General features: G+C 37.6%; 1 protein-coding gene across 3 annotated transcripts in view; it reads left to right on the forward strand.

Moving 5' to 3' along the window:
* Positions 1-6994: 6994 nt before the first annotated feature.
* The window catches only part of RAE1 (ribonucleic acid export 1), a 31611-nt gene continuing 11437 nt past the window's right edge, over positions 6995-27168 (forward strand). For 2 of the 3 annotated variants that reach the window (XM_053703941.1, XM_053704111.1), the window contains exons 1-8: positions 6995-7085; positions 11789-11885; positions 11971-12075; positions 13600-13692; positions 15196-15282; positions 18220-18306; positions 18606-18677; positions 19048-19155. In XM_053703941.1, coding sequence (XP_053559916.1) covers positions 11796-11885; positions 11971-12075; positions 13600-13692; positions 15196-15282; positions 18220-18306; positions 18606-18677; positions 19048-19155 — 642 coding nt within the window. In that variant the 5' untranslated portion in view covers positions 6995-7085; positions 11789-11795. The other variant, XM_053704028.1, reaches the window with a different exon arrangement.

A 27168-nucleotide genomic window follows, 5' to 3' on the forward strand; every position in this document is an offset into this window, starting at 1 on the left:
TCAGTGGCCCAATGATTAATCACCCTTTGAAAATATATGTCACTTACTCAAAAAACGTAGAATTAGAGCACCTATGCCAGGGTTGGCATCAATTTCTGTGCCCAAAACACCATTGAGCCAGCCTAAAAACAATTGTATGTCATAGAGGGGGGATCTAAACTGTATATATTCATAGTAAAATCTGTGGCCCAATGGGTATTAACCCTTTGAAAATATCAGTTACTTATTCAAAAATCAGAACATTATCACCTATGCCAGGGTTGGCATCAATTTCTGTGCCCAAAACACCATTGGGCAAGGCTAAAAACCTTTTCATGTCATGGAGGGGGGGGGATCTACTTTACAGATATTAACAGTAAAATCACTGGCCCAATGGTCATCAACCCTTTTGAACATATCAGTTACTTATTCAAAAATGGTAATTACAGCACCAATGCAGTGCAAAACACAATTGGGCCAGGCTAAAAAAAATGGCATGTCATGAAGGGGGATCTACCCTGTATATATTCATAGTGAAATCAGTGGCCCAATGGTCATTAACCCTTTTGAACATAGTTACTTATTAAAAAAATAGTAATTGCAGCACCAATGCCAGTGTTGGCGTCAATTTCTGTGCCCAAAACACAATTGGGCCAGGCTAAAAACAATTGCATGTCATGAAGGAGGATCTACCCTGTATATATTCATAGTGAAATCAGTGGCCCAATGGTTATTAACCCTTTGAAAATATCAGTTACTTATTCAAAAATGAGAATAAGAGCACCTATGCCAGGGTTGGCATCAATTTCTGTGCCCAAAACACCATTGTGCCAGGCTAAAAACAATTGCATGTCATGGAGGGGGATATACTCTGTATATATTCATAGTGACATCAGTGGCCCAATGGTTTATAAACCTTTGAAAATATGTTACTTATTAAAAAATGAGAATAAGAGCACCTATGCCTGGGTTGGCATCAATGTCTATGCCCAAAACACCACTGGGCCAGGCTAATAACAATTGCATGTCATGGAGGGGGATATATCCTGTATATATTCATAGTGAAATCAGTGGCCAATGGTTATTAACCCTTTGAAAATATCTGTTACTTATTCAAAAATGAGAATTACAGCACCTATGCCAGGGTTGGCATCAATTTCTGTGCCCAAAACACCATTCGGGCAGGGTAAAAACAATTGCATGTCATGGAGGGGGATCTAGCCTGTATATATTCATAGTAAATTCAGTGGCCTAATGGTTATTAACCCTTTAAAAATATGTTACTTATTCAAAATTAAGAATTACAGAAGCTATGCCAGGGTTGGCATCAATTTATGTGCCCAAAACACCATTGGGCCAGGCTAAAAAACCTTTGCATGTCATGAAGGGGGATCTACCCTACAGATATTAACAGTAAAATTAGTGGCTCAATGGTTATTAACACTTTGAAAATATTGGCTACTTATTCAAAAATGGTAATTACAGCACCAATGCCAGTGTTGGCATCAATTTTTGCGCCCAAAACACAATTGGGCCAGGCTAAAAACAATTGCATGTCATGGAGGAAGGATCTACCCTGTATATATTCATAGTGAAATCAGTTGCCCAATAGGTATTAACCCTTTGCAAATATATATTACTTATTCAAAAATGGTAATTACAGCACCAATGCAGTGCAACCCACAATTGGGCCAGGCTAAAAAAAAATTGCATGTCATGAAGGGGGATCTACCCTGTATATATTCATAGTGAAATCAGTGGCCCAATGGTTATTAACCCTTTGAAAATATGTGTTATATTTAAATATTTAAAAATGAGATTTAAAGCACCTATGCCAGGGTTGGCATGAATTTCTGTGCCCAAAACACCATTGGGCCATGCTAAGAACCTGTGCATGTCATGGAGGGGGATCTACTCTTCAGATATTAACAGTAAAATCAGTGGCCCAATGGTCATTAACCCTTTTGAACATATCAGTTACTTATTCAAAAATGGTAATTACAGCACCAATTCCAGTGTTGGCATCAATATCTGTGCCCAAAACACAATTGGGCCAGACTAAAAACAATTGCATGTCATGAAGGGGGACCTACCTTGAATATATTCATAGTGAAATCCGTGGCCCAATGGTTATTAACCCTTTGAGAATATCAGTTACTTACGTCTGGATTCCCGCATCACACTTAGGGAGACTTCCCTAAGTGTCATAATTTGCATAAATAAAAAAGAGAGAAGCGCTCAACCTGGGAACGAACAATAGCATAATAGCTTGTTCTATGGCTAGTTACCACCCTAGAAGCAGCCTCTTTTTGCTCAATATGTGCCTTTCACAGAAAATAACTTTCCTGTAGCATATCAGTCTGATCCTGACTTCACAGTACAGTCCAGCCCCGAAATACCAGGCAATCCCTTTCTGAACAAGAGAAACAGCAAAACCCCAGACGTACGTTTCGGCCTATTGTGGGCCTCGTCAGTGAGGTGCAGCCATATCCCTCTAGGCACACTGAGCAACGGGTCCACGTCTGGATTCCCGCATCACACTTAGGGAGACTTCCCTAAGTGTCATAATTTGCATTAATAAAAAGAGAGAAGCGCTCAACCTGGGAACGAACAATAGCATAATAGCTTGTTCTATGGCTAGTTACCACCCTAGAAGCAGCCTCTTTTTGCTCAATATGTGCCTTTCACAGAAAAGAACTTTCCTGTAGCATATCAGTCTGATCCTGACTTCACAGTACAGTCCAGCCCCGAAATACCAGGCTGCTTCCGGGTGGTAAATCGCCATAGAACAAGCCACTGAGCTGTTGTTCGTTCCTGGTAGAGCGCTTCTCTATTTGTATGCAAATTATTATGACCCTGGGGAAGTCTCCCTATGGGTGATGGGGGAAACCAGACGTGGACTCCTTGCTCAGTGTGCTTAGAGGAATGTGGCTGCACCTCACTGACGAGGCCCATAGGAGGCCGAAACGATCGTCTGGGGTTGTCATGTTCCTTGTTCAGAGGAGAATTGCCTGGTATTTCGGGGCTGGACTGACCTTACTTGGCGGGATCAGACTGATATACTTCAGGAAAGTTTTCTTCTGTGAAAAGAACACTGGTCTAAAAGAGGCTGCTTCCGGGTGGTAAATCGCCATAGAACAAGCCACTGAGCTGTTGTTCGTTCCTGGTAGAGCGCTTCTCTATTTGTATGCAAATTATTATGACCCTGGGGAAGTCTCCCTATGGGTGATGGGGGAAACCAGACGTGGACTCCTTGCTCAGTGTGCTTAGAGGAATGTGGCTGCACCTCACTGACGAGGCCCATAGGAGGCCGAAACGATCGTCTGGGGTTGTCATGTTCCTTGTTCAGAGGAGAATTGCCTGGTATTTCGGGGCTGGACTGACCTTACTTGGCGGGATCAGACTGATATACTTCAGGAAAGTTTTCTTCTGTGAAAAGCACACTGGTCTAAAAGAGGCTGCTTCCGGGTGGTAAATCGCCATAGAACAAGCCACTGAGCTGTTGTTCGTTCCTGGTAGAGCGCTTCTCTATTTGTATGCAAATTATTATGACCCTGGGGAAGTCTCCCTATGGGTGATGGGGGAAACCAGACGTGGACTCCTTGCTCAGTGTGCTTAGAGGAATGTGGCTGCACCTCACTGACGAGGCCCATAGGAGGCCGAAACGATCGTCTGGGGTTGTCATGTTCCTTGTTCAGAGGAGAATTGCCTGGTATTTCGGGGCTGGACTGACCTTACTTGGTGGGATCAGACTGATATACTCCAGGAAAGTTTTCTTCTGTGAAAAGCACACTGGTCTAAAAGAGGTTGCTTCCGGGTGGTAAATCGCCATAGAACAAGCCACTGAGCTGTTGTTCGTTCCTGGTAGAGCGCTTCTCTATTTGTATGCAACTTATTCAAAAATAGTAATTACAGCACCAATGCCAGTGTTGGCGTCAATTTCTGTGCTCAAAACACAATGAGTGGTAGTTCAAATGAGTGGTAGATTTTTTTCTGACAATTTTAAAAGTTGTGTCTATTTCCACTCCCCCTGTACAATGGTTATTAACCCTTTGGAAATATCAGTTACTTATTCAAAAATGAGAATTGGAGAATTAGAGCACATATGCCAGGGTTGGCAACAATTTCTGTGCCCAAAACACCATTGGGCCAGGCTAAAATTAATTGCATGTCATGGGGGGGGGGGGGTCTACCCTGTATATATTCATAGTGAAATCAGTGGCCCAATAGTTATTAACCCTTTAAAAATATCAGTTACTTATTAAAAAATGAGAATTAGAGCACTTATGCCAGGGTTGGCATCAGTTTATTTGCCCAAAACCCCATTGGGTCAGGCTAAAAACAATTGAATGTCATGGAGGGGGGATATATCCTGTATATATTCATAGTGAAATCAATGGCCCAGTGGTTATTAACCCTTTGAAAATATCAGTTACTTATTAAAAAATGAGAATAAGAGCACCTATGCCAGGGTTGGCATCAATTTCTGTTCCCAAATCACAATTGGGCCAGATTAAAAACAATTGCATGTCATGGAGGGGGAGCTAGCCTGTATATATTCATGGTAAATTCAGTGGCCTAATGGTTATTAACCCTTTAAAAATATGTTACTTATTCAAAAATGGTAATTACAGCACCAATGCCAGTGTTGGCATCAATTTCTGTGCCCAAAACACCAGTGGGCCAATCTAAAAACAATTGCATGTCATGTAAGGGGATCTAGCCTGTATATATTTATAGTGATATCAGTGGCTCAGTGGTTATTAACCCTTTGAAAATATCAGTTACTTATTCAAAAATTAGAATAAGAGCACCTATGACAGGGTTGGTATCAATTTCTATGCCCAAAACACCATTGTGCCAGGCTAAAAACAATTGCATGTCATAAAGGGGGGATCTACCCTGTATATATTCATAGTGAAATCAGTGGCCCAATGGGTATTAACCCTTTGAAAATATCTGTTACTTATTCAAAAATGAGAATTGCAGCACCTATACCAGGGTTGGCATCAATCTCTGTGCCCAAAACACAATTGGGCCAATCTAAAAACAATTGCATGTCATGTAGGGGGATCTAGCCTGTATATATTCATAGTGAAATCAGTGGCCCAATGGCTATTAACCCTTTGACAATATATGTTACTTATTAAAAAATGAGAATTAGAGCACCTATGCCAGGGTTGGCATCAATGTCTGTGCTAAAAACACCATTGGGCCAGGCTAAAAATAATTGCATGTCATGGAGGGGTATTTACCCTACAGATATTAACAGTAAAATCAGTGGCCCAATGGTCATTAACCCTTTTGAACATATCAGTTACTTATTCAAAAATGGTCATTACAGCACTAATACCAGTGTTGGCATCAATTTATGTGCCCAAAACACTATTGGGCCAGGACAAAAACAATAGCATGTCATGGAAGGGGGTCTAGCCTGTATATATTCATATTGAAATCAGTGGCCCAATGGTTATTAACCCTTTGAAAATATATGTTACTTATTCAAAAATGAGAATTGCAGCACCTATGCCAGGGTTGGCATCAATCTCTGTGCCCAAAACACAAATGGGCCAATCTAAAAACAATTGCATGTCATGGAGGGGGATGTAGCCTGTATATATTCATATTGAAATCAGTGGCCCAATGGTTATTAACCCTTTGAAAATATATGTTACTTATTCATAATTGAGAATGACAGCACATATGCCAGGGTTGGCATCAATTTCTGTGCCCAAAACACCATTGGGCCAGGTTAAAAATCTTAGCATGTCATGAAGGGGGATCTACCATACAGATATTAACAATAAAATCAGTGGCCCAATGGTCATTAACCCTTTGAAAATATAAATTACTTTTTCAAAATAGTAATATTTGTATTGGTGCCAACGTTTGTATATTTAATTGTTTTATAAAATTCTACCTCTGTGTAACTACTACATTATATGAATCATTATTTTAATAAAACCTTTATTTTTATTCTAAAGTCAATTTAAAGCAGTCTGACAAAAAAAATTGAATAAGAAACCAACTTCCATGAATAAGAAACAGAATTTCACGAATAAGAAACAGCTTGAATAAGAAACCAACTTTCTTGTCGTATGATAAATTAACATTTTATTACTTATCTCTATTACCTCCACTGGGAGTGTAATTTCTTCTGTTGGTTATGTTTAACAAAATACAAAAGCACTAAAAAGCTAAGGATTAAACTCTGAATAAGGTTAGATACTATGTATCAAACATATAAATAAATAAAGCCTGACTCTGTTACCAATACTGTATAGCATATATAACATTTAATAAAACAGCAAATTGGTTATTCAATGTGGCGGATATAAAACAATATTAAAACAAAAATAGTGCTTGGTTTGAGGGCGTCTCCTCTGATAATGCTAATCCGAATATAGCAAAATATCTCAAATATCCTATGGAGCATAAACATACTATTTTCAATACCACCTGCTATACAAATGTGATAAATAGTCCATGGATAAAAAATAAAATGAAAAACAAACTGGGGTATGAGGTCTTAAATATATATTCAATTCAATGCCGTGGGTATCCAATGGCCTGTTTAGTTAATGTGGTTATGTAATTAGCTTCAATGTATATATCGCTTGCAACAATGTGACAGACGGCAACTATGTTACATCCAAGTACCCGTTGGTGGATACTTAATTAGCTGTTTTATATTCAAATTTTCAGTATAAGTGAAAGCAGTTATATCAATTGCAAAAATAACACACTATTCACATTCATGTTACACCGCGTGTATAGTAATTATTTTCTTACTTAGTGCTCAGCAATTAAGTGGAGAATTATATATGAAATTATCTATTATATATATATAGTTAAAAACCATTTATAACGCAAAGCACCAAACGATCTGTTTTTCAAACGGTAAAACAGATCTAGCGCATGCTGCATAGGGATTCGGGAATATGGAAGTCATCCAGTACCACAGAGACTTACTGACAGATCGGTCAGACGCTCTGGCACGCAAAGTCGCCTAGGCACTACGTCACACATGTAGGAAGTGGAAGAACGCGCGGTAGGAAAAACGTTTCAACTGCTGGACAGATTGAAGCTCTTACTCCGCCCATTGTGTAAGTGTAAGGAATACCGGTCAGTTTAATAGATCGGGGAGCTGCAGGATGATTGTCTGAAACGGATATACATGGGCATTCATTGAACATTGTGTGGTCTTTGAGTCCTGATCATTGACTAAGCGAGAGGGAGCATGTTTTAGGCCACACATGGCATTAGGTGAATGAGGTGACTGTGCTCCTTGGGCAGTGGTACATTTTAATATTGCCAACCAAGGATATAATAATTTGCAAGTAATATAGGGGTCGAGGGTGTTATGATCTGTGACAGACCTCCAAATTGTGTAGGGTAATATAGCTAGAATGTATATTATATTAGGCACTTGATTATGTTATAATTAAATAATAGAGGGATTCAATAATTGCTGTATAATTTGTTTTTTTATCTGATAGCTTTGGTTATTGAGAGTTAGTGGACAATTTAAAGACAATAAGTTGAAGAGACCCTGTCCTGTAAAATTATTTTGTATCTTGATGTGTTCCTAATTATTTGTTATACCTGTTGCAGAGTATTAAATATATGTGAAATTGCTGCTTCAGGCTTATGTTTATATTTTAAATAAAAAAATTTTTTGTCTCTCTGAAACCATTGCCAATTATATTCAAGGGTATTCCCATTCAAATGGTCTGAGTTTGCAGGAAGAGCCTCCTTATCTTGCTCTCTATTATATACATAACAATGAATACTTGGGTATTGAAATGTTAATTATGTCAGGGGTTCAATAAGCAAAAGCAGCTATTTCAGATACAAAAACAAACCCAAAATACCAATTCCCAAAGGAAATACACTGTAAATACTGCTATAACAAGTAATTGGGAACATATTGAGGGAAAAACAATTGCCAGTATAGTGTGCTTTTAAAGGGACAGTTCACCCAAAAACTTTCTCCCCTTTAATTTATTCCCAATGATCCTTTTTACCTGCTAGAGTGTTTTAAATTGGTTGCAAGTAGCTCCTTTACTCATATTTCAGCATTTGAAATAGCTGATTTAGCTTGTGGTTTCCCAACCTATACTGAAAGTTTTGATACTGGCGTATATGCTATTGACAAGCCTAAGTAAACACAGCCAGCAGAAGAGATTAGTGGGGGCATGATAGTTAAGTAATAAAATAATAATTTTCCATTGTTCTCTATGTATTGAGCTTTGGTGTTCCAGACAAATATAAGATAAGGAAGCAAGTCTGTGTACATGAAAGTGATAACATAATGAGATCTGATATTACCTGAAGCTCAACCCATTGTAATAGGCTGTGGTTTCAAAGCACAAAACCAGCTACTTCAGATACACAAATAAACCCGAAAATGCAATTTCTCAAATATTTTATACTCTGCAGTTGGTATAACAAGTCATTTAAAATACATTTATGGAAAAACAATTTTACAGTGTACTGTCCCTTTAACCCCTTAATGACCACAGCAGTTTTCTATTTTCTGTCCGTTTGGGACCAAGGCTATTTTTACATTTTTGTGGTGTTTGTGTTTAGCTGTAATTTTCCTCTTACTCATTTACTGTACCCACACATATTATATACAGTTTTTCTCGCCATTAAATGGACTTTCAAAAGATACCATTATTTTCATCATATCTTATAATTTACTATAAAAAAAATAGATAAAATATGAGGGAAAAAAACACTTTCTAACTTTGACCCCCAAAATCTGTTACACATCTACAACCAACAAAAAACACCCATGCTAAATAGTTTATAAATGTTGTCCTTAGTTTAGAAATACCCAATGTTTTCATGTTCTTTGCTTTTTTTGCAAGTTATAGGGCAATAAATACAAGTAGCACTTTGCTATTTCCAAACCACTTATTTGTTTTTCAAAATTAGCGCTAGTTACATTGGGACACTGATATCTTTCAGGAATCCCTGAATATCCCTTGACATGTGTATATATATTTTTTTAGAAGACATCCCAAAGTATTGATCTAGGCCCATTTGGGTATATTTCATGCCACCATTTCACCACCAAATGCGATAAAATGAAAAAAATATATTTTTCACAATTTTAGGTTTCTCACTGAAATTATTTACAAACAGCTTGTGCAATTATGGTACAAATGGTTGTAAATGCTTCTCTGGGATCCCCTTTGTTCAGAAATAGCAGACATATATGGCTTTGGCGTTGCTTTTTGGTAATTAGGCCGCTAAATACTGCTGAGCATCACACGTGTATTATGCCCAGCAGTGAAGAGGTTAATTAGGGAGCTTGTAGGGTTAATTTTAGCTTTAGTGTAGTAGACAACCCAAAGTATTGATCTAGGCCCATTTTGGTATATTTCATGCCACCATTTCACCGCCAAATGCGATCAAATACAAAAAATTGTTCACTTTTTCACAAATTTTAGGTTTCTCACTGAAATGATTTACAAACAGCTTGTGCAATTATGGCACAAATGGTTGTAAATGCTTCTCTGGGATCCCCTTTGATCAGAAATAGACATATATGGCTTTGGCGTTGCTTTTTGGTAATTAGAAGGCTGCTAAATGCCGTTGCGCATCACACGTGTATTATGGCTAGCAGTGAAGGGGTTAATTGGGTAGCTTGTAGGGAGCTTGCAGGGTTAATTTTAGCTTTAGTGTAGAGACCAGCCTCCCACCTGACACATCTCACCCCCTGATTCATCACAAACAGCTCCCTTCCCTCCCCCACCCCACAATTGTCCCCGCCATCTTAAGTACTGGCAGAAAGTCTGCCAGTACTAAAATAAAAGGTATGTGTTATTTCTAATTCATATGCTGGTGTGTAGGATCCCCCAACAGCAGTTTACAAAAAAGATTTATTTTTATTTTTTTTCTGTAGTGTAGCTTCCCCTCCCATATCACTTAAATACATTTTATTTCAAACCCCCCTCTCTCCCACTTTTGGGGATACAATTTTCCGTAGTATAGCGCCCCAAGGCAGAACATACAGTGATGTGAGATGTCATTGCAGAAAATGCAGCATGTCTGCAGAAAGAACAGGACACATGCAGGCACTGTTAGCGCTTGAACTTTGTAGTGCTGCTCCACATTAGACAGTTCTCTTCAAACAGAGCTGTGCTCTGGCTGCACTGTGTAAGTTTTTCTTAGCACAGTGCATACAGAGCAAAGTGCTGTTTGAAGTGAGCAGTCAAATATGCAGTAGTGCTGCAAAGCAGCAGCAGCACATTGCTTGTTGACTTGCTCTCAAGAGAAAAAAATCTCAAAACCGGAACCCTAGCCTTTCCCAATCGGCAAAGCTGTTTATTCTGAATGTAAGACGTTAGTATGAGCTTTGCATCTTTTTATTACTACATTTCTATGTTAGACCAAAAGAAAAGGAAACATATTTATTCAAGAGACATTTTAAAATTTTCTTTTTTTGAATGCAGCTTATTTGCAATGCAATTTTCAACTACTGCACTATATTATACAACGTTAAAAATTGCTTTATTCTTCAGTTAATCAACACATTGCAATTGAACTGGTGCCTTAGTGTAACTGTCTAATTTAAAATTGAATTTTATTTAAAAATGACCTGCAGAAAATTTTTCACTAAAAAAATCTCATCGCAGAAAGTGAATAAAAGTTCTGCATCTGGGGTATAGCGGTTCCTACCCGCTCCCTCCCCGTGCCCGCCACCCCCGTGCGCGCCCCCGTTCCCGCCCCCTCTTATTGCAACAAACCATCGATGGCCGCCCACCCGCCTCCCACATCAGCTCCCACCCACCAACGATTGCGGCCATCAATGGCCGGTGCAGAGAGGGCCACAGAGTGGCTCTCTCTGCATCGGATGGGGAAAAAGTGTTATTGCAGGATGACTCGATATTGAGGCATCACTGCAATAACTGGAAAGCGGCTGGACGCAATCAGGATCGCTTCCACCGCTTTTCAATACAGACGCCGTACGTCCTCAGGCATTAACTGTATTTTTTTAAGGGCGTCGGTCATTAAAGGGGTTAAAGAAGGACCCATTAATATGTACAGAAAGTACACATTTTGTGTTTTACCCGCACCTGTGGGTTAATTGGAGCATGGCTTTTTTTCTATGAAATCTTTAGTTATCTATAATGAAACAACTTTGCATTATTTTGCTCCCTTTTCATGTAATTTAAAGGGCCCTACACTACTGTGTGTTTAATCTCCGCAAAGGTTTCTGCTTTGACACTTCTACTGTGTGTTTAACACATTTGCGGGTGTTAAACTCACAGTAGTGTAGGTCAATAGTTTTAACGAATTACAACATGTAATTTTTTGACTCTGAAAATTGAGTAGTTTCTAATTCTTAGAACTTTAAATGCACTCTGCTGACTTATGAAGGCTAACTCTGCTACATTTATGTCCCTAATTGGATTTATTGGATAACAACGGCAAAACAATTAAATTTACACTAACTTTATTACTATGGCAAGCCTTGTCTGCAGACTGAAGCTCAGATTGGTTCCTCCAAATAAGGAAAATGGTCGGAGGAGTTTGGATATGCAAAAATAATGGCAGTAAGAAGGATCTTTGTTTTAAAAATATTAAGACTTGGCTGATATGTTATTCTGTAGCAGCACAGCAGATGTGTCTTGTAATTACAAGGTTTTTACTCTATTTAAATCCTTGGTGTCATCTCTGGAACAGAATGTGTTTCAGCATCCTTTGGCTTCCATTAAGCATAATGAGTGCAATTATGAACTGACATTTACTGAGCTCTTCCTGTATCAAGATTCTGGGTTAATTTTCTTTTCAGCACCAAAATGAGTTTGTTTGGTTCAGGAGGAGGCTTTGGGACTGGAGTGTCTAGCATGTTTGGCAGTACAGCAACAGACAACCATAATCCCATGAAGGTAGATATCACTGTGCAAATATGATTTCTGCATCACATCTTTGACATCATAGGTCTCCAAAACAATATGACTATTTCTTGCATAGGATATTGAAGTTACATCTCCACCAGACGACAGTATTGGATGCCTATCATTCAGTCCACCAACCCTACCTGGAAACTTCCTGATTGCAGGGTCATGGGCCAATGATGTAAGTTAAGTTTTATTTACCTAATTGTGTTAATAGTATGCTGATGTTTAGCATGTTACTGTGAAACATTTCTGTAGTATGGGCCAATCTTAAAGGGACAGTCTAGTCAAAATTATCCTTTCATGATTCAGATAGGGCATGTATTTTTATCATCAAAGTTCTCTTGTTATTGTTTGCTGTAATCTAAACCTAGGTAGGCTCATATGCTATTTTCTAAGTCCTTAAAGTGATGGTAAATTTGCCTCCAGAACTTCACATATTCTGAAAGCTCTTCTCCTAACTAGCATATCGATATCCTTATTTGGTTCCAAAGTCAAATGTACTTTTAATACTCAGCGTTTTTGTCAGGCTATGTTACCTCGTTTAATGCAGCCTCTCTCAACAATTTTGCTTAGGCTTCTTTGACTGACTCTTCCAGCCAATCAGAGCCTCAGAGAGGCTGCATTAAACAAGGTATTGTAGCCTGACAAAAACGCTGAGTATTAAAAGTACATTTGACTTTTGAACCAAATAAGGATATTGATATCCCTCCTGTATGTGTTTGTAAATTTTGTCCTGTCTCTTACAAGTCTTGTATTGTTTTATTTAAATGAATTGTATCCATAGACAGCGCTGAAGAATTTGTTGGCGCTTCATAAATAAAGTATAATAATAGTTAGGAGAAGAGCTTTCAGAATATGTGAAGTTCTGGAGGCAAATTTACCATCACTTTAAAGACCGCCTCTAGTCTTATCTCAGTACATTTTGACAATTTTTCACAGCTAGACAGTGCAAGTTCATGTGTGCCATGTAGATAAACATTGTGCTCACTCCCCTGGAGTTATTTATGAGTCAACACTGGCTAAACCGCAAGCCTGTTAAAATAACTGAAATAAGGGGGCAGTCTGTAGAGGCTTAGATACAAGGTAATCACAGAGATAAACAGTATACATATAACAGTGTTGGTTATGCAAAACTGGGAATGGGTAATAAAGGGGTTATCTGTCTTTTTAAACAATAAACATTAAGTAGACTGTCCCTTTTAATTTAAAGAGGACATGCACTATTATGTGTATAGATCAGTTAAAACTTATCACAGTCATCAGTGTAAGCAATAAAAACACTTAATATGTGAAAAGTATTATGTGAAGATTTGTTTTCCCACCCCATGTTTTCTCAGAGGTTCCTTTCTTATTCATTGTTCCCCACAGAAAATGTTGCAAGCCAGGTAGTGGCAATGTAATACCTTGCACTATCGTAATATTTTCTTTAATTTATAAATGTTAATTATCAAATGAATTGTGTAATTTAACATAAACTGACGTGATAAGCTAATGTCCGCTTAATATTGGCTTACATTTTAGCCAGGTTGTTAGCAAAATCAGCTTGGTGGTGTGCCCAATAAATAGGTCTTGGTGAGAACCCTGCTTATTTAAATGGACACTTTGTGCACTTCAATTACTCAGTAAATTAAAAAAAAAGTGTATTTGTAAGAACAAAATAATGTTGTGCATTTTATCTTTTTTTTTTTTTTTTTTTACACAGGTACGTTGTTGGGAAGTTCAGGATAATGGGCAGACGATTCCAAAAGCTCAGCAGATGCACACGGGGCCTGTGTTAGATGTCTGCTGGAGTGATGTATGTATTTTAGGCAATTATGAGCCCCTTTCAAAGCATGCAACAAAATATTAGCGGATCTAACAGTTGAGGAGTTAAATATTGCAAAGCTGTAAAGTTTGGCTGTATAATTCACTATGGGAATTGAAAATCATAATAAATTGAAACAACTTTAATAAATTGTATAGTTTTCATTTATGTTCTAGGGAAGTGGTTTTCAGACTCTGCTTTATCCCCACCTGTATTTTCAGAATTATGTTTTTATGATTATTTTTTTGTTAAAGGGACACTCAAGTCAAAATTAAACTTTCATTATTCAGATAGAGCATGCAATCTTTATCTACTTTCCAATTTACTTCCATTAACAAAATGTGCACAGTCTTTTAATATTTAAACTTATTGAGTCACCAGCTCCTACTGAGCATGTGCAAGAATTCACACATGGGACATATATACATTTGTAATTGGCTGATGGCTGTCACATTGTACAGGGGGAGTGGAAATAGACACAACTTTTAAAATTATCAGAAAAAAATCTACCACTTATTTGAAGTTCAGATTTGAAGTGCTATTGCATTGTCTTTTTATCATGCATTTCTTGATTATGCAAATCTAATGTGTTTACTGGTCCTTTAAGTAAATTCAGTGTGCTTTTGAAATAATACATTTATTGAAGGGACATGAAGGTAAAAATAAACTTAATTAAAACAGCAGTTTCTTCTTTTTTTTTTTTTTTAAATTATTTTTGCTTTAATATTAACGAGTGCCTATCATGTAAATACAGTATGTTAAACAAACATTAAATCCAAAATTTATTTCATGATTCAGATAGAGAATACAATTTTAAACAACTTTCCAATTTACTTATATTATTTAATTTGCTTCCTTCTCTTGTTATCCTTTGCTGAAAGGTTTATCTAGGCAAGCTCATGAGCAGCAGAGAAACTTAGGTTCTAGCTGTTGATTGGTGGCTGCATATATATATTGATTGTGATGGGCTCACCATGAGTTAGAAACCATTAGTGCATTGCTGCGCCTTCAACAAATGATACCAAGAGAATGAAACAAATTAGATAATAGAAGTAAATTAGAAAGTTGTTTAAAATTGTATTCTCTATCTGAATCATGAAATAAAAAATTGGGGTTTCTTGTCCCTTTAAGTAAAGAAAATAATGCAATCTGGTTAGATCAGACACTGATTGCAACATTTCTTGTGGCATGTTAGAGGTTGCTCTGCAGGAAACCTTTTAGACGGCTGTTCATTGGCTGATCCTGAGGTATATCAGTAGGAGGGGTAGCACGGGATATTTTTATTTTCTGTACATTATTAATAGATGCTGATTGCCTTCTGCATTGTACAGTTGTTAGTCAGAAAAACTGTTCTATCATTCCACAGCAGCATAATAAGTAAATATGACCTTTTACCGTAAGACTTTATAGTCTAGGGGTTATTAAACAAACAAAGATATGTCTGCTAGAATTCACAGTGCATACTTTAAATATACTGATTTTATTTATTTACAGGATGGAAGCAAAGTGTTTACAGCATCATGTGATAAGACGGCCAAAATGTGGGATCTAAATAGTAATCAGTCCATACAAATTGCACAGGTAAAATATACTATGAGTAAATCACCCACTATACAATATTTTTTTTCTTAATTCACTATTTTAAATGATTAGATTCTCTATTGTAGGCAGTGTATTTGTGTCCAGTTATACCAGAACCATAGCTGAGAAAATTGGGAAGCAGTTTTCTGTCCCCCCCCCCCCCCCCAATGTTTTGAATATAGAAATTTAACATTTGAGCACTAATCCCTTTTCTGAGAAGTCTCTCTTGCTCAAAAAGTGTGTGTGTACGCACACTCACGCACACTGAACTCCTTTTCCTCACACCCACAGAAGCCATGCAAGGTTAACATTAATCACATTTCACAAATGAGTCAGTGCAATTTCACAAAGGAGTCAGTACAGACCTAAGAAAATGTCTTGTGTAATTAATATGCATTGTGTTTAATGGACAGTCTAGACATTTTCTGCAGTAAAATCAATGTGAAGTGCAGGTTTACACAAACACTTGTTGAAGTGTCATCCATTTTGAAGGGTTTTTAAGAAAGTCTTTAATCTAATAAAGAATTCCACTGCCCTCCCAAAAATAGCAGTATTTACTCCAATAAAAAGCTACAAATGCATTACACACACATGCATACATCTGCATTCCGGTCCTTCCCATTGAACTTTGCACATGTAAGCTAGTGCCTGTTCAGCCAATCAGAAGTTGTTGGCCTCTCCATGTGACTTTTCGGCTGTGGCTATGGGAAAGCTCTGAGTGGAAAGGGAGCAGGGAATCATTGTTTGCAGTGGTACTGCCAGACAGTAAATAAACGGTAAGCTGCCTTTGCATTGAGTTTGAGAAGAGACTGCTGGCCAATGCAAGGTGTGAGATGTGAGGTACTGGCCAGCTGTGGCTTTTGGGTCCAGTGCCGAGCATAGATTTGAGACTGGGATATAGACCATCCAGTAGACATAGTAGCAGAGGTGGTAGCATATTGTTGGATTGGCAGTCAGTTTCTTTCCATGTCAAAGTGCTGCTATAACATGGAGAAAATGGACCCCCCCCTTAAGACTGATCAGACAGCCACATCCGATTTGGTTTTGTAGTTCACATTTTTATGTTGTTTAGCTTCATCATAACAGACTACTTTGACTGTATTAATAAAAAAAAAAATTGAATATCTTCAAATGGATAATGTCTCTTTTTTATTTTATAGAGTTTAGTGACAGTACTGTTTAATTGCATACATTCCTATGGAAGTAATCATTGTGGCCCATGTTTTAATGAAATTGATATGAACATCTTTATAGTTTGCAAATCCTACATTATACCTTTAAGTGACATGAACGTTTGTCTTAAAACAAACATGCAATTTTAAGAGACACTTCATTTCACTTCTATTCTCGAAATTTACTTTGTTCTCTTTTCATTTAATTTTTTGTTGCTAAAAAGCAGGACTTCTAGGTGCAATCTGGTGATTGGCTGCACATATATGTTATTAGCTAATAGGATGTGTTCAACTAGTTCCCAATAATACATAGCTGCTCCAGAGCTGACTTTGTGTGTTTAACTCTTTGCAATGGTTAAAGTGATGGTCATTCCTAGCGTTTGTGAAATGCTAGGATTGGCCATTGGAACAAATTCAGGGGACTTTCAATCATGAAGTATAAAATACGTCACCTCTTGGCAAAATAGCGTTCTGCCGTGGGCTGCTTGAGGAGCTCAGTGCGGCGAACGCTTCAAACAAATAAAGGAACTTTCAGCATGAAGTATTTTATACTTCACGACTGAAAATCCCCTTTATTTGTTCCAATGGACAATATTGGCGGTTTGAGAATCACCTTAAATATAGAGCATTTTATTATTACGCAGTTGGTTGCATATAAAAAAACATTTTAGTGCTCCTATTTATTTATTTATATATACATTATATATAATATATAGCGCTGCAGAATCTGTTGGCGCTCTACAAATAACCGATAATTTTATATAGATCTGTTCTGTAACGGTTCTACACTTATTACCAAAATTATTATTGAATTGTAATAATGTATCCAGCATTTTAAAGGAACATGAAACCAAAAATTTTTATGATTTAGATGGAGTACAATTTAAAAAAACAAAAAAACATTCCAAATTAATTCTATTCTCTAATTTGCTTCATTCTTTAGATATCATTTGTTGAAGAAATAGCAATGCACATGGGTGGGCCATTCACACGAGGCATCTTTGTGCAGCTACTGAGCCTATTTAGATATGCTTTTCAAAATAGGATATCAAGAGAATGAAGTAAATTAGATAATAGACGGAATTGGAAAGTTGTTTTAAAATTGCATGCTCTTTCTAAATCATGAAAGAAAAAAATTGGGTTTCATCTCCCTTTTAAGATCCTTTGTGTATGATGTAACCTTTTACTTATCAAAGTATAGTCCAGATCATACATTTTGTACATCTTCCTACAAGTCTTAGACTGGAGAACTCTGCTAATGTATTTCTCTGTTAAAAATGTTTTTCTTTCTTTCTTAAAGGGACATTAAACCCACATTTTTCCTTTCATGATTCAGATAGAGAATACAATTTTAAACAGTTCAATTTACTTCTATTATCTAATTTGCTTCATCCTTTAGATATCCTTTGGTAAATAAATAGCAATGCACATGGGTGAGCCAATCACACGAGGCATATATGTGCAGCCGCCAATCGGCAGCTACTGAGCCTATCTAGATATGCTTTTCAGCAAAGGGTATCAAGAGAATTAAGCTAATTGGGTAATAAAAGTAAATTAGAAAGTTGTTTAAAATTGTATTCTCTATCTGAATCATGAAAGAAAAAAATTGGGTTTCATGTACCTTTAAGTGTATAGCACTACAGAATGTTTCTCCCAAAATAGTCCCAATAAACTGTTTGAATCAGTTTACATTATAGTAGTGTGTGTGTGTGTGTATAAATAATTTAATTGTTTTTGGTACTATTAACTTCCTGTATTTTCCCAGCATGATGCTCCAATAAAGACTGTCCATTGGATTAAGGCACCAAACTACAGTTGTATCATGACTGGAAGCTGGGACAAAAGTTTAAAGGTATTGCTCACTATTATGCAAACTGTATCTTTTTTTTTTGTTTTAACTAAAGATCCATAATATCTCTAATTCTAGTACATATTTCAGTTAAGAGCCGCTTTTGTGGATTTGGGGAACTGCTTTATGTTGCTTGCATATTTTTGACGGATGTCTGTTTTATGATGAAAATAACTTGTGTTGTGAGTACTGATACTTACAGCAATGCTGCATATAAAAAGATGATCTACCTTGTTAGTTTGCATTATCTCAAGTGTACCTATTGCTGATTCATATGATGCTGTTTTGGACATTTGTTTTAGTTTTGGGACACTCGCTCTCCAAACCCGTTAATGACTCTTCAGTTACCGGAGCGCTGTTACTGTGCAGATGTGGTAAGTAAGGAGGAAGCAGCGGAACGCGAATACATAAGACAACTTTTAAAGGGTTACAGATGAGGGGGGGGTAGGAAAAGATTAAAAGTAAAAACATTTTAGAGTTCATATGATGACATAATAGTTAATAGCAGAATTTTACTGTGCAGAACATTCTCTTTGTCAGCAAATGTGTAAGTAAATGGGTTGATTTACAATAGTATAATAACCTCTTCATTACCACACTTGTGGCCTCGGGATAGCTACCCCATGATCGTAAAAGGAGATAAAATGGTCAGCTAAGGTTTTCAAATTAGGTGGAAATTTTAAATCTAGTTCACCCAGTATCTGGGAATTCAGGCATTTTGAGCATTTGTTTTGTCTTAACTAGGTATTTCCCATGGCTGTTGTTGCCACTGCAGAACGAGGCTTAATTGTTTACCAGTTGGAAAATCAGCCTTCTGAGTTCAGGCGGATAGAATCTCCACTAAAACATCAGGTAATGGTGCTACTGGCCTTCATAGCATATTGCTGTGTGTTTGTTTTTAAACTTGTGTTTATAATATATTTCTCTTTACAACTTTGTTTTTGGAATTTGTTCTAGAAGACCTTTTTTAATTTTAACAAAAGCCAATACAGTTTTATTATCTTACTATTCAGTTTCATGCTAAGAATATGTAATTGCTAAACAAACAAAACAACTTACCATTTAATAAAGCTATAAAACAAGATTAGATTATTTTCTGGTCTATCAAACAGAGAACCCAGAAATAAGAGAGCTGTCCCCAACCATAGTTGGACGGAATACTGATGCACCCACTCTTAAAGGAATTGTCTAGTCAAAATTAAACTATCGTGATTCGGATAGAGCATGCAATTTTAACCCCTTGACTGCTGACGGCTCTGAGCCGTCACAAATTGTCAGGTGCTAATGATGGCTCAGAGCCGTCACTAGCCCTCTCCCACTTTGAGGGAGATCTGGGGGCTCCTACCCCGGCGATCTGGCCTGCATAGTGACAGGCATCGCCGGGGCTTCACGTTATGCGCGGTGACGTCACACGCAATGACGTGATGACGTCACTGCGCAACTTTATTTAACATGAATAATGTTAAATATAGGAGCAGGAGGCATGCTGCTTAGAAGCCTGTATCTCGGGCATCTAAGCAGCTACAGACCCCCAAGACACACCGTTGGAAAGGTGATCGCCTAACCTTTCCAACAGTGTAAGTCTTGGGGATCTGGGGGGGGGGGTGGAAAATAGGAGTAAATTAGAAAGTTGCTTAAAATTGCATGCTCTATCTGAATCATGAAAGTTTAATTTAGGCTAGACTATTCCTTTAAGGGTAACCCTGGTCATGTTTTCAGTATTTTTGCTTCTGCCCTTTGGACAGTGATTATTGGCAAAGGTGACAGAGCATTTAGATGCTTTTGCAAAGTAGAAAACCTGAATGACAAAAACATGTTAACACATGGTTCATTATTGTTGTTTAGCTTATCAACAAGAGCAGATCTGGTTAGTTGATAGGCTGGAGCAGTGTGTATGTGCCACAAATTTTCTAATTTGTTGCAAATTGACTAGTGATGTCACATGGTATGCACTACATATAAAAAAAGGGGGAGAAAAAGTGGAAACTATCATAAAACACTTAGCTGTATCTTTATTATATACCATAGAGCTACATCTTAGAAACATAACAAAAAGAGAGGATCTGAAAGGCTGTCAGGGAAGCTATTATCAATCGCTACCCAGCCTAATAGCAATAGCCCACCATCCTGAAAAGATGGGGGGGGGGGGGCAACGACCATCGGGCCAAGGGAGAAAAATACACAAGTGTAATAAGAGTAATGACAGAGTCTTATCTCAGTCACAGCTCACTCAGCATAAAGGGTATGGGAAAGGGATATTCCTTTAACTTGCAAATAAGCAGGCATAAATGCATCCCCCTACATGCTAGAGTTATGGGCTAACCTGATCTGCCGATTGTTGAGTAGAATACCCTGTTCTAAAATCCACAACCACCCCGTAACTCATTCCATAACATTTAAATAGATACAAATATCATTCTATTAGTTGATGCCTTCTAATAGTAACCTTCATTGGTAAAAAATTAATCATTCATAGTGTTAAATGACTTGGCAAGAATTGTATCCTCTAACCCGCCCACCAACTCATTTGTCAATAGTAATTTGTCAGCACGGGGGCTGGTCTTAACTATCACCTTACTTATTAAAGGGACCGTCTAGGCCAAAAAAAACTTTCATGATTTCAGATAGAGCATGTAATTTTTAAATAATTTTCCAATTTACTTTTATCACCAATTTTGCTTTGTTCTCTTGGTATTCTTAGTTGAAAGCTTATCCTAGGAGCTTCATATGCTAATTTCTTAGACCTTGAAGGCCACCTATTTTCAGAATGCATTTTAAGTTTTTCACCACTAGAGGGTGTTCATATATTTCATATAGGTAACACTGTGCTTGTGCACGTGAAGTTATTTGGGAGCAGGCACTGATTGGCTAAACTACAAGTCAAAAGAACTGAAATAAAGGGGCAGTTTGCAGAGGCTTAGATACAAAATAATCAGAGGTTAAAAGTATATTCATATAACTGTGTTGGTTATGCAAAACTGGGGAATAGGTAATAAAGGGATTATCTATCTTAAAACAATAAAAATTCTGGTGTAGACTGTCCCTTTAAGAAATCCTTTTATTATGGTAACTTATAAACAAATATAATATGATAGGCTGAAGCGCTAACCCCCTAGTGTTACATCATACTGGCATAGATCTAGAGTTTTGGATTGTGGCAAAAGTAAATAAACACCAACAGTGCATCAGTCTCTACATAAGATTATTAATCACATGGGGGGAGTTTCCCACCAAGCCTAGAATCATATTAGGAAGACAGAATATAAACAACTTTATTTACAACTTATTTCATAAACCAGTATCCATTTCAGGTATTTTCGGTCTCAACAATGAAACTTCCTAAACCATGGCACAATTAATAAACGCATAATATCACTATTAGCACTTAAAAAGAAAATTATTGACTATATCCATAGCGTAAACACTTCATCTCTGTACTTATTATTGTATTACTACACCGTACAGTGATGTAAATAAAGTATAATAACCTTACAGAAAACAACCAATGGAGAATCTCATTTAAACCTAAAGGAGATTCACTTTGTAAGTCATAAATCCGTTTGCATTCCTTCTGTAGCAACATCTTATTCAAATCGCCTTTTCTTTCATGTAATTGGCAAGAGTCCATGAGCTAGTGACGTATGGGATATACATTCCTACCAGGAGGGGCAAAGTTTCCCAAACCTCAAAATGCCTATAAATACACCCCCCCCACCACACCCACAATTCAGTTTTACAAACTTTGCCTCCTATGGAGGTGGTGAAGTAAGTTTGTGCTAGATTTCTACGTTGATATGCGCTTCGCAGCATGCTGAAGCCCGGTTTTCCTCTCAGAGTGCATTGAATGACAGAGGGATGTGAAGGGAGTATTGCCTATTGAATGCTATGGTCATCCTATCAGGGATCTATTTCATAGGTTTTCTGTTATAGGTCGTAGAGATCTCTTCTCCTACCTCCCTTTTCAAATCGACGATATACTCTTATATACCATTACCTCTACTGATTCTCGTTTCAGTACTGGTTTGGCTATCTACTATATGTAGATGAGTGTCTTTTGGTAAGTATGTCTTATTTTATTTTTGACACTCTCAGCTATGGTTTGGCACTTTATATGTAAAGTTCTAAATATATGTTTTATACTTATATTTGCCATGATTCAGGTTAATCAGTATATTTCCTTCATTCAGACAGTCGGTTTCATTTTTTGGGAAATGCATATGAAGAAATTTTTTTCTTACCTGTAAATTTTTCGAATTGACTTTTCTTTCTAAATTGCGGGCTGTTAGGCTTGCAGGTGCAAAAAATGCTAAAATTTATTGCGTCATTTTTTGCGTGAGACTTTTTTTGTTGTGAAAATTACGTTTGACGTTTATGACGTAATTTCCGGCGTCTTAGTTGACGCCGAGAGTTTTCACGTAGTTGCGTCATCTATGAAGCTCATGTTTGTTGCAGACGTTTTTGGCGCCAAAAAAATTGTCAATTATGGGCCTCATACTTGGCGCCAGTTTTTTTGACATTATTTAAGTTTCTTTTTGCTTCTGGTTCCTAGAGGCTTGTTCTGTTTGCATTTTTTCCCATTCCTGAAACTGTCATTTAAGCCTGGAATTTGATAATTTTGCTTTATATGTTTTTTCTATTACATATTGCAAGATGTCGCAATCTGACCCTGTATCAGAATCTACTTCTGGAAAGCTGCTGCTTGATGTTGGTTCTACCAAAGCTAAGTGCATTTGTTGTAAACTTGTAGTAACTGTTCCTCCGGCTGTAGTTTGTGTTAGTTGTCATGATAAACTTTCAAAAGCAGATAATATTTCCATTAGTAGTAGTCCATTACCTGTTGTTCCTTCAACATCTAATGTTCAGGATATTCCTGTTAATGTAAGAGAATTTGTTTCTAATTCTATTCAGAAGGCCCTGTCTGTTATACCACCTTCTAATAAACGTAAAAAGTCTTTTAAAACTTCTCATAAATCAGATGAATTTTTAAATGACCGCCAACATTCTGATTTATCTATCTCTGATGAGGATCGATCTGGTTCAGAAGATTCTGCCTCAGATATTGACACTTACAAATCTTCATATTTATTTTAGATGGAGTTTATTTGTTCTTTACTAAAAGAGGTGTTGATTGCATTAGATATGGAGGAGTCTAGTCCTCTTGATATTATAACCAGTAAACGTTTAAATTCGGTTTTTAAACCTCATTAAGTTATTCCAGAGGTTTTTCCAGTTCCTGATGCTATTTCAGATGTAATTTCTAGGGAATGGAATAGTTTGGGTACTTCATTTACTCCTTCTTTAAGGTTTAAGAAACTGTACCCTTTGCCGGCTGATAGATTGGAGTTTTGGGAAAAATCCCCAAAGTTGATGGGGCTATCTCTACTCTTGCTAAACATACTACTATTCCTACGGCAGATAGTACTTATTTTAAAGATCCTTTAGATAGGAAGCTTGAATCTTTTCTAAGGAAGGCTTATTTATGTTCAGGTAATCTTCTTAGGCCTGCTATTTCTTTGGCTGATGTTGCTGCAGCTTCTACTTTTTGGTTGGAGGCTTTAGCGCAACAAGTACCAGATCATAATGTGTATAGCATTGTTAAACTTCTTCAACATGCTAATAATTTCATTTGTGATGCCATTTTTTTATATCATTAGAATTGATGTCAGGTATATGTCTTTAGCTATTTTAGCTAAAACAGCTTTATGGCTTAAATCTTGGAATGCAGATATGACTTTTTAGTCAACGTTGCTATCTCTTTCTTTCCAAGGTAATAAATTATTTGGTTCTCAGTTGGATTCTATCATTTCAACTGTCACTGGGGGGAAGGGAGCTTTTTTGCCTCAGGATAAAAAAATCTAGGGGTAAATTTAGGGCTGCTAACTGTTTTCCTTTCGCCAGAATAAGGAACAGAAGCCTGACCCTTCCCCTAAAGGAACGGTTTCCAATTGGAAGCCTTCTCCAGTCTGGAATAAATCCAAGCCTTTTAGAAAATCGAAACCAGCCCCCAAGTCCGCATGAAGGTGCGGCCCTCATTCCAGCACAGCTGGTAGGGGGCAGATTACCATTTTTCAAAGATGTTTGGATCAGTTCAATTCAAAATCATTGGATTCAGAACATTGTTTCTCAAGGGTACAGAATAGGTTTCAAGGTAAGACCGCCTGTGAGAAGGTTCTTTCTCTCACGCATTCCAATAAATCCAGTAAAGGCTCAGGCTTTTCTGAAATGTGTTTCAGACCTGGAGTCATCTGGGGTAATTGTGCCAGTTCATATCTGGAACTGGGTCTTGGGTTTTATTCAAATCTGTTCATTGTACCAAAGAAAGAGAATTCTTTCAGACCAGTTCTGGATCTAAAAATTTTGAATCGTTATGTAAGGATACCAACATTCAAAATGGTGACTATAAGGACTATTCTGCCTTTTGTTCAGCAAGGGCATTATATGTCCACAATAGACTTACAGGATGCATATCTTCATATCCTAATTCATCCAGATCACTATCAGTTCCTGAGATTCTCTTTTCTAGACACGCATTACCAGTTTGTTGCTCTTTCTTTTGGCCTAGCAACAGCTCCAAGGTTCTTCTCAAAGGTTCTCAGTGCCCTTCTCTCTGTAATCAGAGAGCGGGGTATTGCGTTGTTTCCTTATTTGGACGATATCTTGGTACTTGCTCAGTCTTTACATTCTGTAGAATCTCACACGAATCAACTCGTGTTGTTTCTTCAAAAACATGGTTGGAGGATCAATTTACCAAAAAGTTCCTTGATTCCTCAGACAAGGGTAACCTTTTTGGGATTCCAAATAGATTCAGTATCCATGACTTTGTCTCTAACGGACAAAAGATGTCTGAAATTGGTTTCAGCTTGTCGGAACCTTCAGTCTCGGTCATTCCCTTCAGTAGCTATGTGCATGGAGGTTTTAGGTCTCATGACTGCAGCATAGGACGCGATCCCCTTTGCTCGTTTTCACATGAGACCTCTTCAGCTTTGTATGCTGATCCTTTGGTGCAGGGATTATACAAAGATATCACAATTGATATCCTTAAATCCCAATACTCGACTATCTCTGACTTGGTGGTTAAATTACCACCGTTTAGTTCAAGGGGCCTCTTTTGTTTGTCCAACCTGGACTGTGATTTCAACAGATGCGAGTCTTTCAGGTTGGGGAGCTGTCTGGGTATCTGACAGCGCAGGGGGTTTGGAAATCTCAAGAGGCGAGATTACCAATCAATATTTTGGAACTCCGTGCGATTTTCAGAGCTCTTCAGTTCTGGCCTCTTCTGAAGAGAGAATCGTTTATTTGTTTTCAGACAGACAATGTCACAACCGTGGCGTATGTCAATCATCAAGGTGGTACTCACAGTCCTCAGGCTATGAAAGAAGTATCTTGGATACTTGCATGGGTGGAATCCAGCTCCTGTCTAATCTCTGCGGTTCATATTCCAGGTATAGACAATTGGGAAGCGGATTATCTCAGTCGCCAGACTTTACATCCGGGTGAATGGTCTCTTCACCCAGAGGTGTTTCTTCAGATTGTTCAGATATGGGGGCTTCCAAAAATAGATCTGATGGCTTCTCATCTAAACAGGAAACTTCCCAGGTATCTGTCCAGATCCAGGGATCCTCAGGCGGAAGCAGTGGATGCGTTGTCATTTCCTTGGAATTATCAACCTGCTTATATCTTTCAACCTCTAGTTCTTCTTCCAAGAGTGATTTCCAAAATCATAATGGAACGTTCGTTTGTTCTGCTGGTGGCTCCAGCAAGGCCACACAGATATTGGTATGCGGATCTTGTTCGGATGTCCAGTTCCCAACCTTGGCCACTTCCGTTAAGGTCAGACCTTCTATCTCAAGATCTGTTTTTCCATCAGGATCTCAAATCATTAAATTTGAAGGTATGGAGATTGAACGCTTAGTCATATAGGTTTCTCAGTGATCAATACTATGTTGCAGGCTCGTAAATCTGTGTCTAGAAAGATTTATTACAGAGTTTGGAAGACTTACATTTCATGGTTTTCCTTTCATAAGTTCTCTTGGCATTCTTTTAGAATTCCTAGAATTTTACAGTTTCTTCAGGATGGTTTGGATAAGGGTTTGTCCGCAAGTTCCTTGAAAGGAGAAATCTCTGCTCTTTCTGTTCTGTTTCACAGAAAAATTGCTAATCTTCCTGACATTCGTTGTTTTGTACAGGCTTTGGTTTGTATCAAGCCTGTCATTAAGTCAATCTCTCCTCCTTGGAGTCTTAATTTGGTTTTGAGAGCTTTACAGGCTCCTCCGTTTGAGCCTATGCATTCTCTGGATATTAAGTTACTTTCTTTGAAAGTATTGTTTCTTTTGGCTATCTCTTCTGCTAGAAGAGTTTCTGAATTATCTGCTCTTTCTTGTGAATCTCCTTTTCTGATTTTTCATCAGGATAAGGCGGTTTTGCGGATTTCATTTAAATTTTTACCTAAGGTTGTGAATTCCAACAACATTAGTAGAGAAATTGTTGTCCCTTCAGTGTGTCCTAATCCTAAGAAATGTTTGGAAAGACCTTTGCATTCTTTAGATGTGGTAAGAGCTTTGAAATATTATGTTGAAGCTACTAAAGATTTCAGAAAGACTTTTAGTCTATTTGTTATCTTTTCTGGTCCTAAGAAAGGTCAGAAAGCTTCTGCTATTTCTTTGGCTTCTTGGTTGAAACTTTTGATTCATCATGCTTATATGGAGTCGGGTAAATCCCCACCTCGGAGGATTGCGACTCATTCTACTAGGTCAGTTTCTACTTCCTGGGCTTTTAAGAATGAAGCTTCTGTTGATCAGATTTGCAAAGCAGCAACTTGGTCTTCTTTGCATACTTTTACTAAATTCTACCATTTTGATGTTTTCT

Source organism: Bombina bombina, chromosome 1, assembly GCF_027579735.1.
Source record: "Bombina bombina isolate aBomBom1 chromosome 1, aBomBom1.pri, whole genome shotgun sequence".
Taxonomy (NCBI): domain Eukaryota; kingdom Metazoa; phylum Chordata; class Amphibia; order Anura; family Bombinatoridae; genus Bombina; species Bombina bombina.